Here is a 13,458-nt window from a genome sequence, read left to right as displayed (position 1 = left end):
TGCTGATTTTGGCCTAGTTCTTCTTTTTCTAGTTGTTTGAGATGTAAAGTTAAGTTGTTTATTTGAGGGTTTTTTTTTTTAATGTAGGTGTTTATCATTATGAAATCTCCCGTTAGTATTGCTTTTGGTGCATCCCATAAGTATTGATATGTTGTGTTATTGTTTTTGTTTTGTCTTGAGATACTTTTAAAATTCTCCTTTTTTTTTTAATATAACGAATGTTCAAGAGTATGTTGTTTAGTTTCCATGTATTTGTGAATTTTCCTGTTTTCTTACTGTTAATGATTTCTAATTTTATTCCACTGTGATCAGAAAAGATGCTTGCAATGATTTTGATCTTCTCAAATTTAAGACTTTTTTGATGACCTATCACATAAAAGTTGACTTTTCTGTGATACACCATATGATAGACATATGATCTATCCTGGAGAATGTTCCATGTGTGCCTGAGAAGAATGTGTATTCTTCTTCTATTGAGTGAAAAGTTCTGTATATGTCTGTTAGGTCCATTTAACCTATAATGATGTTCACATCAACTGTTTCTTTACTGATTTTCTGTCTGGATATTCTATCCATTATGGAAAGTGAGGTATTGGAGTCTCCTACTATCACTGTAGTTCTGTCAATTTCTCCCTTCAGATCTGTTGATGTTTGCTTTGTATATTTAAGTGCTCTGATGTTGGGTACATATATACTTATTATATCTTCCCGTTGAATTGACTCTTTAGCATTATAGAATGACCTTCTTTGTCTCTAAAGACAGTTTTGACTTAAAGTCTATTTTATCTGATATAAGTTTAGCCACCCCTGCTTTCTTTTGGTTACTCTTTGGTATTCTGTTTCATCCTTTTACTTTCAGTCTACGTGTGTCCTTAAATCTACAGTGAGTCTCTTACAGATGTATCACTGGATTAAAAAAAAATTTGTTCAGCCACTCTGTGCCTTTTTATTGGAGAGTTTAATCCATTTACATTTAAGTAATTAGTGATAGGTGTGGAATTACTGTTGTCATTCTGTTGATTGTCTTCTGTTTTAGTTGTGTTGTACATCTCTTCCTCTCTTGTCTTCTTTTCTTATTTGATGTTTTTTATAGTGATTTTTAAAATTCTTCTCCCTTTATCTTTTGATGGTGTTTCATAAATCTTATGGCCTTTCTTCACCCTCTTTCATTCTTTTTTCTTTTCACTGGATAATTTAAAATGATCTGTCTTTGAGTTCACTGGTTTATTTCTTTTGTTCCATTGAGTGTGCTGTTGAAGCTATTACATTTTTCATTTCATTCATTGTGTTCTTCAGCTCTAGAATTTTTTTGGTTCTTTCCTTATGACTTCTATCTCTTTATTGAACTTCTCATTTTATTCATTTAATATTTTCCTGATTTTTTGAGTTATCTATCCGTGTTGTCTTGTAGTTTGCTGAGCTTCTTTAAAACAGTTATTTTGAATTCTTTGTCAGGTAGTTCATAGATCTCCAGTTCTTTGGGGACAGTTACTGGAAATTTGTAATATTCCTTTGATGGTGTCATGTTTCCTTGATTTTTTGTGTTCCTTTGTTGGTGTTTGTGCATTGAAGGAGCAGTGACCTCTTTCAGAGTTTTTGGACTAGCTCTGGTGGGTATAAACCTTGACCTACTGGTGGATGTGAGGATGCTGGCTGGGTGGCATATGTCGTGGTGCCAGGTGTAGTGCTGGGTCTAGCAGCTTTGGCTTGGTTGGGGAGCAGTAATGCTTCTGGTTCCAAGAAAGGGCACAGTGGCCTGGGCTCCAGGAAGCTCCATCAGCTCAGGTAGGTGTAGACATTAGCAAAGACTGTAAGTGTCCTTGGAGGTGAAAGCTGCTGGTGTCCATGGTAGTGATGAGGGCTGTTGAGGTCCTTGGTGGTGAAGGCTGCTGGTGTCTTCCTGCTCTCCTTTTCTCCCATTTTGGGGGAGTTGTTGCTGAGGACATTTCTTTTGGCGCCAAGCTGTGTGAACCTAGAGGATGGAATGACACAGGTGAAATGCTTCCTATACTTTTCTATTCAGACATCCTTGTTTTTTTGTGCTCTACTGGGTTGCCGCAGCTTCTTAATTGTACTCCAGAGCTCTTCCAGAACTATTTTCATTTGTAGGTACTTGTTAAATCATGTGGGGGGGGGGTGGGAAGGCTGGGACCTCCTGGTCTACCATCTTTCTGATGTCACTCCCATGAATTCTTTATATTTCTCTGAAATAAGCCCTTTTTGTTTGTGTTCTGGGCTTCAGATTGTTTCTTCAGTTTGTCATTTGTATTTTGATTTTGTTTGTTTGGCTTTTTGTTTAACATTTGCTATAAATTATTTATTTTTCTTTTACGGCTTTTGGAGTTTGTCATGGTTAGAAAGGCATTCACAACTACAAAGTTATAAAAAGGATTTGCCAATGTTTTCTTTTATTACATCTAAGTACTCAAATTTTACATTAGATCTTTGATCATTTGAAGTTTATCTTTGTAACACAGTATGAGATATGGATCTAAGTCTATATTTTTTCAGGTTGTTATTCAGTTGTCTTAACACTATTTAGATTCTCCTCATTTGAGATATTAAGCAATTTTTATTTTGGATTTCATTTGTTACTTTGATGTAACAAAGTGAATAAAAATTAAGTACAACAAAATGTCAATGAGTTCCAAGAAGAATGTTTTTAATAAAAAGAAGGGCATGGATTCCATGCCTCAGATTGGATGAATTAGAGGCTGGAAGATATTAGTGTTATAGTAAAGAATCCTTATATCTTGTTTCTTCAACAACAACAGCAACAAAGCAGTAAGTGATTAGAAACTCCAGAGAAAACAGATTACCATATAACTAAGGCATAAAGTAAATTAAAATTTGGGATGGTTTTGAGCAATTGATGGGTTAAAACAAGAGAAGATATTTAGGTCCTGACCCTAGTAAAATCATCCTTCCTGTAGCGCATTGGACCTATACGAAGGAAATGTGGTATTAACACCCTGTTGGGCTTTGCATTAAACAATATCTATATTGATTGTAATAACATAAACACTGTTGACTTCCAGTTTTTATAATTAACCTGTAAGCAAAGCATGGGAGACTTAATTATGGTTACAGAACAAAACTTAAATGTTACTAACCTTGTGGATGAAAAAGTAAAGGTGCAGTGAGATGAAGTTGATGGTGATATCCAGAAATATTCTTTAAAGTTGATGGAAAAGAAATAGAGGTTTAAGGCTACTATTTAAAGTTTATGTAGTTATACAGTTTAGTGATTCTTATCATACCTCAGATATCCAGTTTAAAATGACCCCAGTAGGTAAACATTTTTTTTTATTATTTAAATTAAAAAGTTGTTCTTATAATTGAGTACACTGCAATTACCATTATAGCTGTTATAAAAGACTCTAATATGGTTTCTTACAGTATCTTGAACTAAGCATAACTTACCCCTTATTTCTGAATAAATCTTGAAAAAGTGTTACTTTTTTTCTACTAAAATGTTGTCAATAAAGAAATATGCCAATTTTGTTATAAGTGCTTTGTTATTTTAGCACTTTTTCTTAAATTGTTTCATTTGATACCACTCATGCATGTTTAATTTAATTATCTGGATAATGTAATGAGTATTTTCAAATCAAAAGAAATTTCTTCATATGGCTGACCCTCTGTGCAAGAGCTGTAAGGATTTGTTTTGCCTTGTTCAGCCTGTGACATAGTACAGGTGATGTATATGTTACTTTATGGCTGGCTGAACATGATATATGAACAGTGTAGAGCAATGAAGATACTTCTGGTGTTTCCCCTCCAAGTTAAAGAAAAAAACTTCCTCTTTAATTATGGATCTGATATAAATCCATTAGGCAAAGAAAGTTCACAGCCTCTTAACCATCATGTAGCAACCTCCCTCCCTCCTTTACTTAGGTTGCTACTTTTTTCCATTCATGAGGTTGTGCCTACCATGTGCAGGAATAAGAAATCAGATAATGCCTTTTCTTGAAAAGCTCATAGCCAAGCCACTCTACCTACTGAATTCTAAAATAAAACAAATAGACACAAAACCACGACACACCAAAAACTGAATTATTTTTCCTTTAATGGATTCTTTGAATGTGTTTAACTTCTATTTAAAATGGTACCTTGTTACTTGATTTTAAAGGGATTAGTTAGGGCTTCCCTGGTGGCGCAGTGGTTAAGAATCTGCCTGCCAGTGCAGGGGACACGGGTTTGTGCCCTGGTCCGGGAAGATCCCACATGCCGTGGAGCAACTAAGCCCGTGCGTCACAACTACTGAGCTTGCGCTCTAGAGCCTGCGAGCCACAACTGCTGAAGCTCGCACGCCTAGAGCCCGTGCTCTGCAACAAGAGAAGCCACCACAATGAGAAGCCCGCACACCACAAGGAAGAGTAGCCCCCACTCACCACAACTAGAGAAAGCCCGCGTGCAGCAGCAAAGACCCAACGCAGCCAAAAATAATAAATAAATTTTAAAATATATATATATTAAAAAATAATAATAAAGGGATTAGTTAGAGCAGGGCAACCTGCTTATATCTAAGTTACCTGACAAATTAAACTTTGTTTATGTAAACAGTATGCCTAAGGGCTAAATTTTGCTGAGTGTCCTGTAGATTTTAAATAAATTATTCCTGCATATTAAAGACTTACTATTATACATGATCCTGTGGTAAGACTCTTTGTCTTCTTGAACCTCGATTTTCCTTTAGGTAAAATGAGGAAATTGAAATACATCAGCATTTCCCAAACAAGACCATTTTGTGAAGCAATAACGTATCATATTCTCTATTCTACTTCACTTAATTTTAAACTTACTGAATTTTTAAATTAAGACATTAATTCCTCTCACAGAACTGAAGGCATATTTAATACATAATGTGTTATTTCTACTACTGAATCTTTATCTTATTAGGCCTTACCTAACCACAGTGATAAAAGGGAACTAAATTCCTGGAGCTTTGACTGTGCACATTTATCCATAAGGAATTCTTAGATATTTGGAAATTTTGTAGTTTGGAGAATCATAAACTTACAGAGATGTTAGAAATACATTACAGAGAACTATTTTCCTGGATGATTTAAAAGTAATACGCCAGGGACTTCCCTTGTGGTCCAGTGGCTAAGACTCTGTGCTCCCAATGTAGGAGGCCCGGGTTTGATCCCTCGTCAGGGAACTAGATCCCACATGCCGCAACTAAGACTTCACATCCTGCAACTAAAAGATCCCACATGCTGCAGTGAAGATCCCGCATGCCACAACTAAGACCCGACGCAGCCAAATAAACAAATAAATATTTTTTTAAAAATAAAATAAAATAAAAGTAATATGCCAATCTGATGCCCTGTCACCCCAAATACTGTAATATCTCTCCTATAATCAAGGGCATTCTCCTACAAAACCATAACACAACCATAAAATCAGGAAGTTAACACTGATATATAATTGTAAATTAATTCTCATGCCCCATTCAGGTTTCACCAATTGTCCTAGCAAAAGGATCCAGTTTAGAATCTTATGTTGCATTTAGTTGTCATGTCTCTTTGATCTCTTTCAGTCTGGAATAGTTCCCCAGTCTTTGTATGATTTTAATGCCTTTGAAACTCTTGAAGATCACAGACCAGTTATTTTGTAGAATGTCCCTCAATTTCTGTTTGGTTTTTTTTTTTTTAATTTTTATTTATTTATTTATGGCTGTGTTGGGTCTTCGTTTCTGTGCGAGGGCTTTCTCTAGTTGTGGCAAGCGGGGGCCACTCTTCATCGCGGTGCGCGGGCCTCTCACTATCGCGGCCTCTCTTGTTGCGGAGCACAGGCTCCAGACGCGCAGGCTCAGTAATTGTAGCTCACGGGCCCAGTTGCTCCGCGGCATGTGGGATCTTCCCAGACCAGGGCTCGAACCCGTGTGCCCTGTATTGGCAGGCAGATTCTCACCCACTGCGCCACCAGGGAGGCCCTGGTTTTTTTTTTTAATTGAAGTATAGTTGATTTACATTGTTGTGCCAATCTCCCTCAGTTTCTGTTTGGATATTTCCTCATGAATAGAGATAGTTTATGCATTTTGGGCAAGAATATTACAGAAATAAGGCCTTATTCCTATAATTGAATTCTATCAGATAGCTGATGATTTCAGTTTGTCTTATTATTGGTGATGTTCACTTTGAACATTTGATTCAGGTGGTATCTGACAAGTTTCTCCACTGGAAAGTTACTCTTTTCCCCTTTCTAATCAGAGTATTTTATAGGCAGGTACTTTGAATAGAAATGTTCTGTTTCTCTCCAAACATTTAATATATTCATTTATTTATATCAGTTTAGAATCGTAGTTTCGTATTTTATTCAATGGATGAAAATCTGTGACTATCATTATTTATTTTGATCCTCACATTATCATTAGTTTGGCCAGTAGGAGTCCATTCAGGCTGATTTTTTAGTCTTTTGGACATGACTTTATCATTCTTTCAGCATTTTCCTGCTCTCAGGTAAAAACAAAATGTTCCAGGATCACCTTGTAGTTTACGTAACCTTGCCCTGGAATACAGCATTTCTCCACATTGCCCTGGTTCCTTTTGGTGAAAAATGGAATGTAGACACCCAGATCTGGGCACTGTTATACTCACTACTATTGGGGTGTCATTGGTCTCAGACCTTCTTAGTAGACAGAGCTAGGGAATCTATGTATGTTTTTATATACACACAAATATATAAACACACATTTATAATTATGTTTGTTTCTCTATCAATCTATATATGTCAAAAGCCATGAATTCACATTACTTCCATTTCCAATCCAAAACCATAAGGTTAATTTTAATTTATTTCCCTTCCATATTTATATATTTCTTTTCTGTTACAGTAAGAAATATGACTTTCTTTATTCTTAATATATTTACTTATTTGATAAATTACCCTGTATGTGACCAGGCCACCATTCTGCTACTCCTTCCTAATGTGGATGCCCTCTTCTCCCTGCTTCAACTCTGATACCTGGGTTGCCCTTTCTCAGCACTGCCTACTAAGCACCTTACTCAGCTTTTGACTCCCCATTCAGGCCTGATACCCTGTTCTGGAATGCTGCCACCACTACCCCTTCACCTCTTCCCCACCTAATGAACTTGGGACTGAATTGTTCAGGAAGGGGAGGGGTTAAATATTTTTAGCACAGTATTTAAAGGACTTTATTCCCAAGTAACATAAATCCAGTTAATTTAATGGGAAAATAGATTTGCTCTAAACAAATGTACTTTACAGTCAACTTTTCATAAAATTTTCCAAAAAGTGAAGGATAGCTATAACTAGGAAAACATTTGTACTTTATCTTTCAAATTGCTTTCTGTTGTTAATACACTAATGAGTGTTAGTATAGTTTTGTTCCAGTATTAGAAAGCTGCCTGTATCTGGTATTATAAACCAGTTTTATGTGATTTCAGAATGAATAATCATTATATAGAACATCTATAAAAAGATTTCATGTCAATCTAGTTATATTACTTTCAAATTTGACTTATTTGACATAGGAATGCAGCTACATGGTAGTTTTTTAAGTTGGAAAGTGCTCTAGAGGTGTTGATAAAATAGAGCTGTGACTCATGGTTCAGAAAGAATAAAATGCAGAGATATTAATGTTTGAAGAACAGCGACCTGAAAGAATTTGGTAAATTTGCTCTATGTTTATCAGTTTTATCTTTGGCTAATGGTAGCTGTATTAGTGGAGGTTCACCAGCAAAACAGAACCTGTTACAGAGAGAAAAAGAAAGAAAGAGGTTGATTGATTGATTATGAGGAATTGGCTCACACAATCACACAATTATGGAGACAGAGAAGTGCCATGATCTGTTGTCTGCAAGCTGGAGATTCTGGAAAGCTGGAGGTATAATTCCAGTCTGAGTCCCAAGACCAGTCTTTTTTTTTTTCCTCTTATTTTTCTAGATGACCTCTACCTTTTTACTTTGCTTTTGTCTGTATGCCTTAAAAATACTCTGATCTCATCCAGTCTCATTTCTTTAAAATGGGGTCTACATGCACAGGGCTTCCAAATGTATATCTCCAGCCCCAACTCCAGCCTGGATTGACTATTGGATGTCTAAAAGACATCTCAGACTTGACGTGTCCAAAACTAAGTTCCTAAAATCTCACCCTGAAAGCTAACTAACTTATTTGTCTTTTCTGTTTTTGTTAATTACAACTCCCTTCTTCCTGTTGCAGATTTTTTTCAGCTTTTCCCTCAGAGTATATCCAGAATCTGACCACTTCTCACTACGTCTACTACTAACACCCTAGTCCTCTTTCATCATCCTCTTTCATCTCAATTGCAGTAGTTTATTAAGTGTTCTTCCTGCTTCCACTTCTGTTCTCCTTCAGTTTTAATATAACGGTCAGAGTGATCCTTTCAAGGAGTAAGTCAGTCTCTGTCACATTTGTACTTGGGACTCTTCAGTGGCTTCCTGTCTCATTCAGAGTAAATCATTATCATGCACCACAAGACCTACAGTGATTTGGCCCTACCTCCTCTCCTACTCTTCTGTGAACTCATCTTTTGCTGTTCTTCCCCTTGCTTACTAAATCTTCCAGCCACATTGGCTTCTTTGCTGTTCTTTGAACACACAAGACATTTTCCCACCTTAGGGGCTTTGCACTTGCTGGAATACTCTTCCTTACTTTCTGTTGAGTCTTTACTCAAAAGTTGCCCTCTCAGAAAGGACTTTCCTGGCCATCCTATGTAATCCCCTTCCCTGATTTATTATTTTTCCTTAGCACTTATCAATATCTAATAGAACTATATATTTTAACTTATTTATATTGCTAATTATCTACATTCCCCAGAATTTAAGCTGAACAGGATTTTTTGGTCCAATACTATACCCCCAATGTCTACATTAGTGCTTTACTTATAGTAAGCATTCAATATTTGTTGAAGAAATGAATCACACATAACTCATTCCACCAAAATGAAATAAAATTATTAGTTTGTGTTTAAATGTAGACATGTATGTGGGCCTGCATCTGTACTCTCAACCCCAATCCTGTAAGTAGGAGGGGTGAGCCTGCTTCCAGCATTGACCTTCCTTCACCCCATAGAGGTACTAGTGGGTAGGCAGCACGCCTCTCCGTGACAGATGGAATGCCAAATCCTCACTTACCTTTGGGATGTTTGTGTACTAACTGGGTCCAGGTGAGGACCGATCACCCCAGAGGTCCAGAGTCTCATCTCTCTTGTCTCCTCTTCCTTAGGGGTATAAGCTGCTTCCTGATGTTATTAATATCTTGGTTACCTCAGGATTTCCCCCTCCATCCTTTATTGTTCCTTCAGCCTTCCAACACCTGTGTGGCCATCCCCTGAATTAAATCCCCTCCATTTAAAATAAAAAAAAAAAAAAATTATTAGTTTGTTCAAGGCAACATGCTAAAAATTTATTTCACAGGAAATGTGAAGTAATTTTAAGAACTTTTGCTTAAATTTTAGCAAATATTAGGTGAGTTTAAGTAAATAAGCACTCATACATGGCTAGTTGGAGTTTAACTTGGTCCACCATTCTGGAGGACTGTGTGTGTAATAACAATTGTTAAGTCTATAAAAATGAACAAATCTTAGGAGTCCTGCTTCTTGGAATTTATTCTGCTAAAATGAATAACTACAGAGTTTTCTTGGTACAGCATGTTTATTTCAGAATTCTTTCATAGAACTGAAAACTTGGTAAATCTACAAAAATGAGAGTGATTTGATAAACTATGGTATAAAGTTAAACAGTGGAATACTGTGTAGCCATTAAAAACTTGCGTTGTAGATTAATTTGTAATATAAAAGTGTTTGCTATATATTAAGTAAAAATAGGTTACAAAATAATACATGTATTATTATTCTACCCCCTACTGACTCTCTTTTAAAGTATAAATACATAGAAAAATATCTGGAAGTACCATGGAATTAATGATTGTTATTTCTGGGTTGTGAGATGGTTTGTTTAAGACAATGTTTTTCCCCTATGCTTATCTATTTTATCAAAATTTTTTCAACGAAGAGCTAATATTAAGTAGCAAAATCTCCTAGGGTTTTCTTGCTGTCCTTCTTGCTTTATTTTTCTTCATAGTAGTTGTCACTCTTTAACTTCTGTACTTTTTACTTATATTTTATTGTCTGTCTACCACCACCCCCACTAGACAGAAAGCTTGTTATGGGCAGGGACTTTGTTTTGTTCATTGTTGTATCCCAGGATCCTAGGAAAATGGCTGGCATATAGTAGGTGCTCCATAAATATGTGTTGAATAAATAAATAAATGTATTGTTTTTGTTATAGGGAATAAAGTTATGGTAAGTAACATTTTGAAAAAGTGTCACTGGAAAAAAGTGCATATAAGAGACACGTCACATTATATAACATACAAGTTTAATATCAGAAGGAATTTATAACAAATAACTAAAAAGTTTTCATGAGATTTTTTTCCCCTTATTTTTTTCAAGGTTTCTAAATATTCTTTACAGAAGAAAGTGAGTGAAATGGTAAGGAAATTTCAAAATATACACTCACCCCAGATTAGTACATAATGTGCCCAGTATTTTTGTCAATATTAATGTGACATTTATTGTAAAAAAAAAAGTTGAAACTGGATATTAATATCCCCTTTAAAGGACTGAATTACAATTTCAGATATAGCTTAAATGAATTTATTTCACAAATTTATTTCCAGATAGTGTTTACATGTTATAAAATAAATTTAACACAGTTCCCAAATTATTGGTAGAGGTCTTATATGAAAATTGAACAACAAAGAAGTGAAAACAACAGAATTCTGAAACCCCTTACTTTAATGATATCTTTTCTAGGTATTTGTGTAAACACGTAGTTATTACTTTTAGCCTGAAAAATTGAAATAATACGAAGTAGCATTTGAATACTACACTTGGTATATGATACTCATCCTTTATCATTCAACAAGTGTTAATTTGTTGTGCATTCCTCTTCTGTAGTATATTAAAATTAATATTTACATTTTTACAGCATAACATTTTATGAAATATTTACTTTGATATTCTATCTTTCTATCCCTGTTTGATTCAGAAGAATTTTTTTCTCTGTATTTTTGATTGAGCAAAATTCTCCCATATCCACTTATATCTTCAGAGGGCTTCTTGGGAGGGTTTATGCTATTTCGTTCTTCCTTCTTTGGAGCAGACTGTAAGGCAAGTAAAAATAATTTTTGAGTAAGGTTTATGTATTATATCTATGAGAAGTAAGAAATGAGAGATCATTCCTTATGACGTTAAATACAAAAATATAAAGTAAGTACTTTGCTTCTTGAAATGTTTTGGTGTGTTAGAAAATAAAAGAGCCATAGAAAGATTGCTAAGCTTGATTGAATAAAAGATGTGAAAATTCTGTCACTGTTCAACTGGAAAGACTACAGATAATATTGTCAGACTATTTTAAACTATGATTTTAATTAAGGAGCTGAAAAACTAGATTCTGGTTTAGCTTTAAGTACCATGACATTTGTACTGAAAGTCATCTTCAACGCTACAGTGGTTTTACACAAAATATAGTGAAATTGAATAATGTACCCTCTGACCTGGGAGATAAGGCTACAAGTTAAAGATCAAAGGCAACATAAAATGTGTTTTATTTTATTCCACTTTAAAATTTCATCAAACAGATATTTATAATCTTAAAAAAACATGGAAACATGCAATATACTTTTGATAGTTTTTGGTCACTTTTGAGCATTTTGTTAATGTGAATTTAAGACTCTTAAGAACCTACTAAAATTTGAATTATAGTTATATTTTTTCTGACAGTTCAAAGCATTAAATAAATCACTTTGCATTAAAATAATTTTATATATTGATAGATACACAATATTTCATGCCAATTTTGGCAGAACATTATGTATATTTTAGATGATGGATTTAAAAGTTAAAAATAAACCTTTTTCTAAACATTCTTACATTATTCTTTTTACATTATTCTTATATAATTCAGGTGACCTTTTCTTTATTCAAAGTACTAAACAGTATTCAGTAATCCAGTTAATTTTATTCAAATCAACACATTATCCTTTTATATTGATATATTATTTGACTATGTGCAAGACATGAAACAAGATGGTCACTGTGCCAAGGCAGGACTTTGGGGAGCAATTGATAAGTGTCCCAAAAGAAATAATTTTAAAAATAGTATTAAGACACTTATAAAGAAGTTCATGATTTCCTGTAGGCAAGCTCTTAACTATTAGTAAATTTCTGTCTTGTGGGAATTCAATAAGGTGATTTTCATGTAGAGGTGGTATGTCTCTAGATACATTAACACAATTATGAGTGGAAAGATTCATCTATCTCTAAAAGTACCCAAATCTTCTCTTGAACAAATGATCACATTGATCATTACCAATAAAACGAATGCAACTAAATATGATAAAAATAAACTATAGAACATCAAATTAATTGATTTGGTCATTGATGAAAATCTTTCCTGCTGTGTTCCCATAATTACTGTATAGGTGACTATGTTGTGTAACTGAGTTGCCAATAGAGCTTAACGAACAAAATAAAAATTTATCCAACCATCTCTTAGTTATAGTTTATTTCTTTTTTGTATATCACTTTCCTCTAAAGAAAAGACTTATAAGAAGGATTTATTTTGTCTTTATTAAATTAAAACAATTTTTCAGTATTGAAGGTTTTGATGAGATTTGGAATTACCACATATTTTCTTTCAGAGTAGAATATTTTTAGACTAAAGACTTGTCTGGAAGTAATCTTCATGATTATAATAATTATATACATCTGTACACATAAAATATGTAACTTTAGTTTTTTTAAGTAGTATATACCTAATGTTGTGACTAAAAAGGTGAAAGTATCAATATCCTAAGAAAGATGCCATGGGTTTTTAAAAAGTGAGTTTTATAACCCATTGATTTATTTTGGGTTTATATTGAAGAAATTAAAAGGTAAGTTGCAAAAATAGAAATGAGGAATATATGAAGTTTGTTTTGGGGTTTTGAATCTTTTCCTCTACAATTTACTTATAACAAACTAATTATTTTAAGGGAAATTAATTTTATCTCCAAAAGTTTTCAAATCAGTCTCTATAAGGAAATAAGAAATGAGGGAAATGAGCAGCTATGGCTTTTATTAGTAAGTATAGTTCTAAAAAGTTGGGTGTAAATGTTATTTTTAAATTATTCCTATTTTAAATGCCTTAAGAGGCTTTTAAGTAAACTTTTAGACCACACACACACACACACACACACACACACACACACACTTGTAATTATGCATGTGCTGTCTTTCTCTAATCTTGATTTTCAAAGATTAAAATTGTTTAAAATGAGGTACATATGTATTTGGAAAGCAGGCAATCCTGATATTATTTTCTTGTTGACAGTCTTTGCATTTAGTAGTAAAAGTGTATGAAAGACAAAATAACTTGACCCAATTCAGAGAGGTAAAAAGAACAAAAACACTACATATTTAGC

At 34.1% G+C, this 13,458-nt stretch overlaps 1 protein-coding gene across 1 annotated transcript in view; it reads left to right on the top strand.

The window, feature by feature from the left end:
* Nucleotides 1-13,458, top strand: part of CCDC73 (coiled-coil domain containing 73) — a 120,199-nt gene that overhangs the window by 49,697 nt on the left and 57,044 nt on the right. The window contains exon 6 of the mRNA XM_061201548.1: nt 10,445-10,483. Within this exon, the coding sequence (XP_061057531.1) occupies nt 10,445-10,483 (39 nt within the window). The remainder of the gene's footprint in view (nt 1-10,444; nt 10,484-13,458) is intronic.

This window comes from Eubalaena glacialis, chromosome 10 (assembly GCF_028564815.1).
Source record: "Eubalaena glacialis isolate mEubGla1 chromosome 10, mEubGla1.1.hap2.+ XY, whole genome shotgun sequence".
NCBI classification, from domain to species: Eukaryota; Metazoa; Chordata; class Mammalia; order Artiodactyla; family Balaenidae; genus Eubalaena; species Eubalaena glacialis.
Note: the sequence above shows the minus strand (reverse complement) of the source record. Positions and strands in the feature narration are given on the sequence as shown.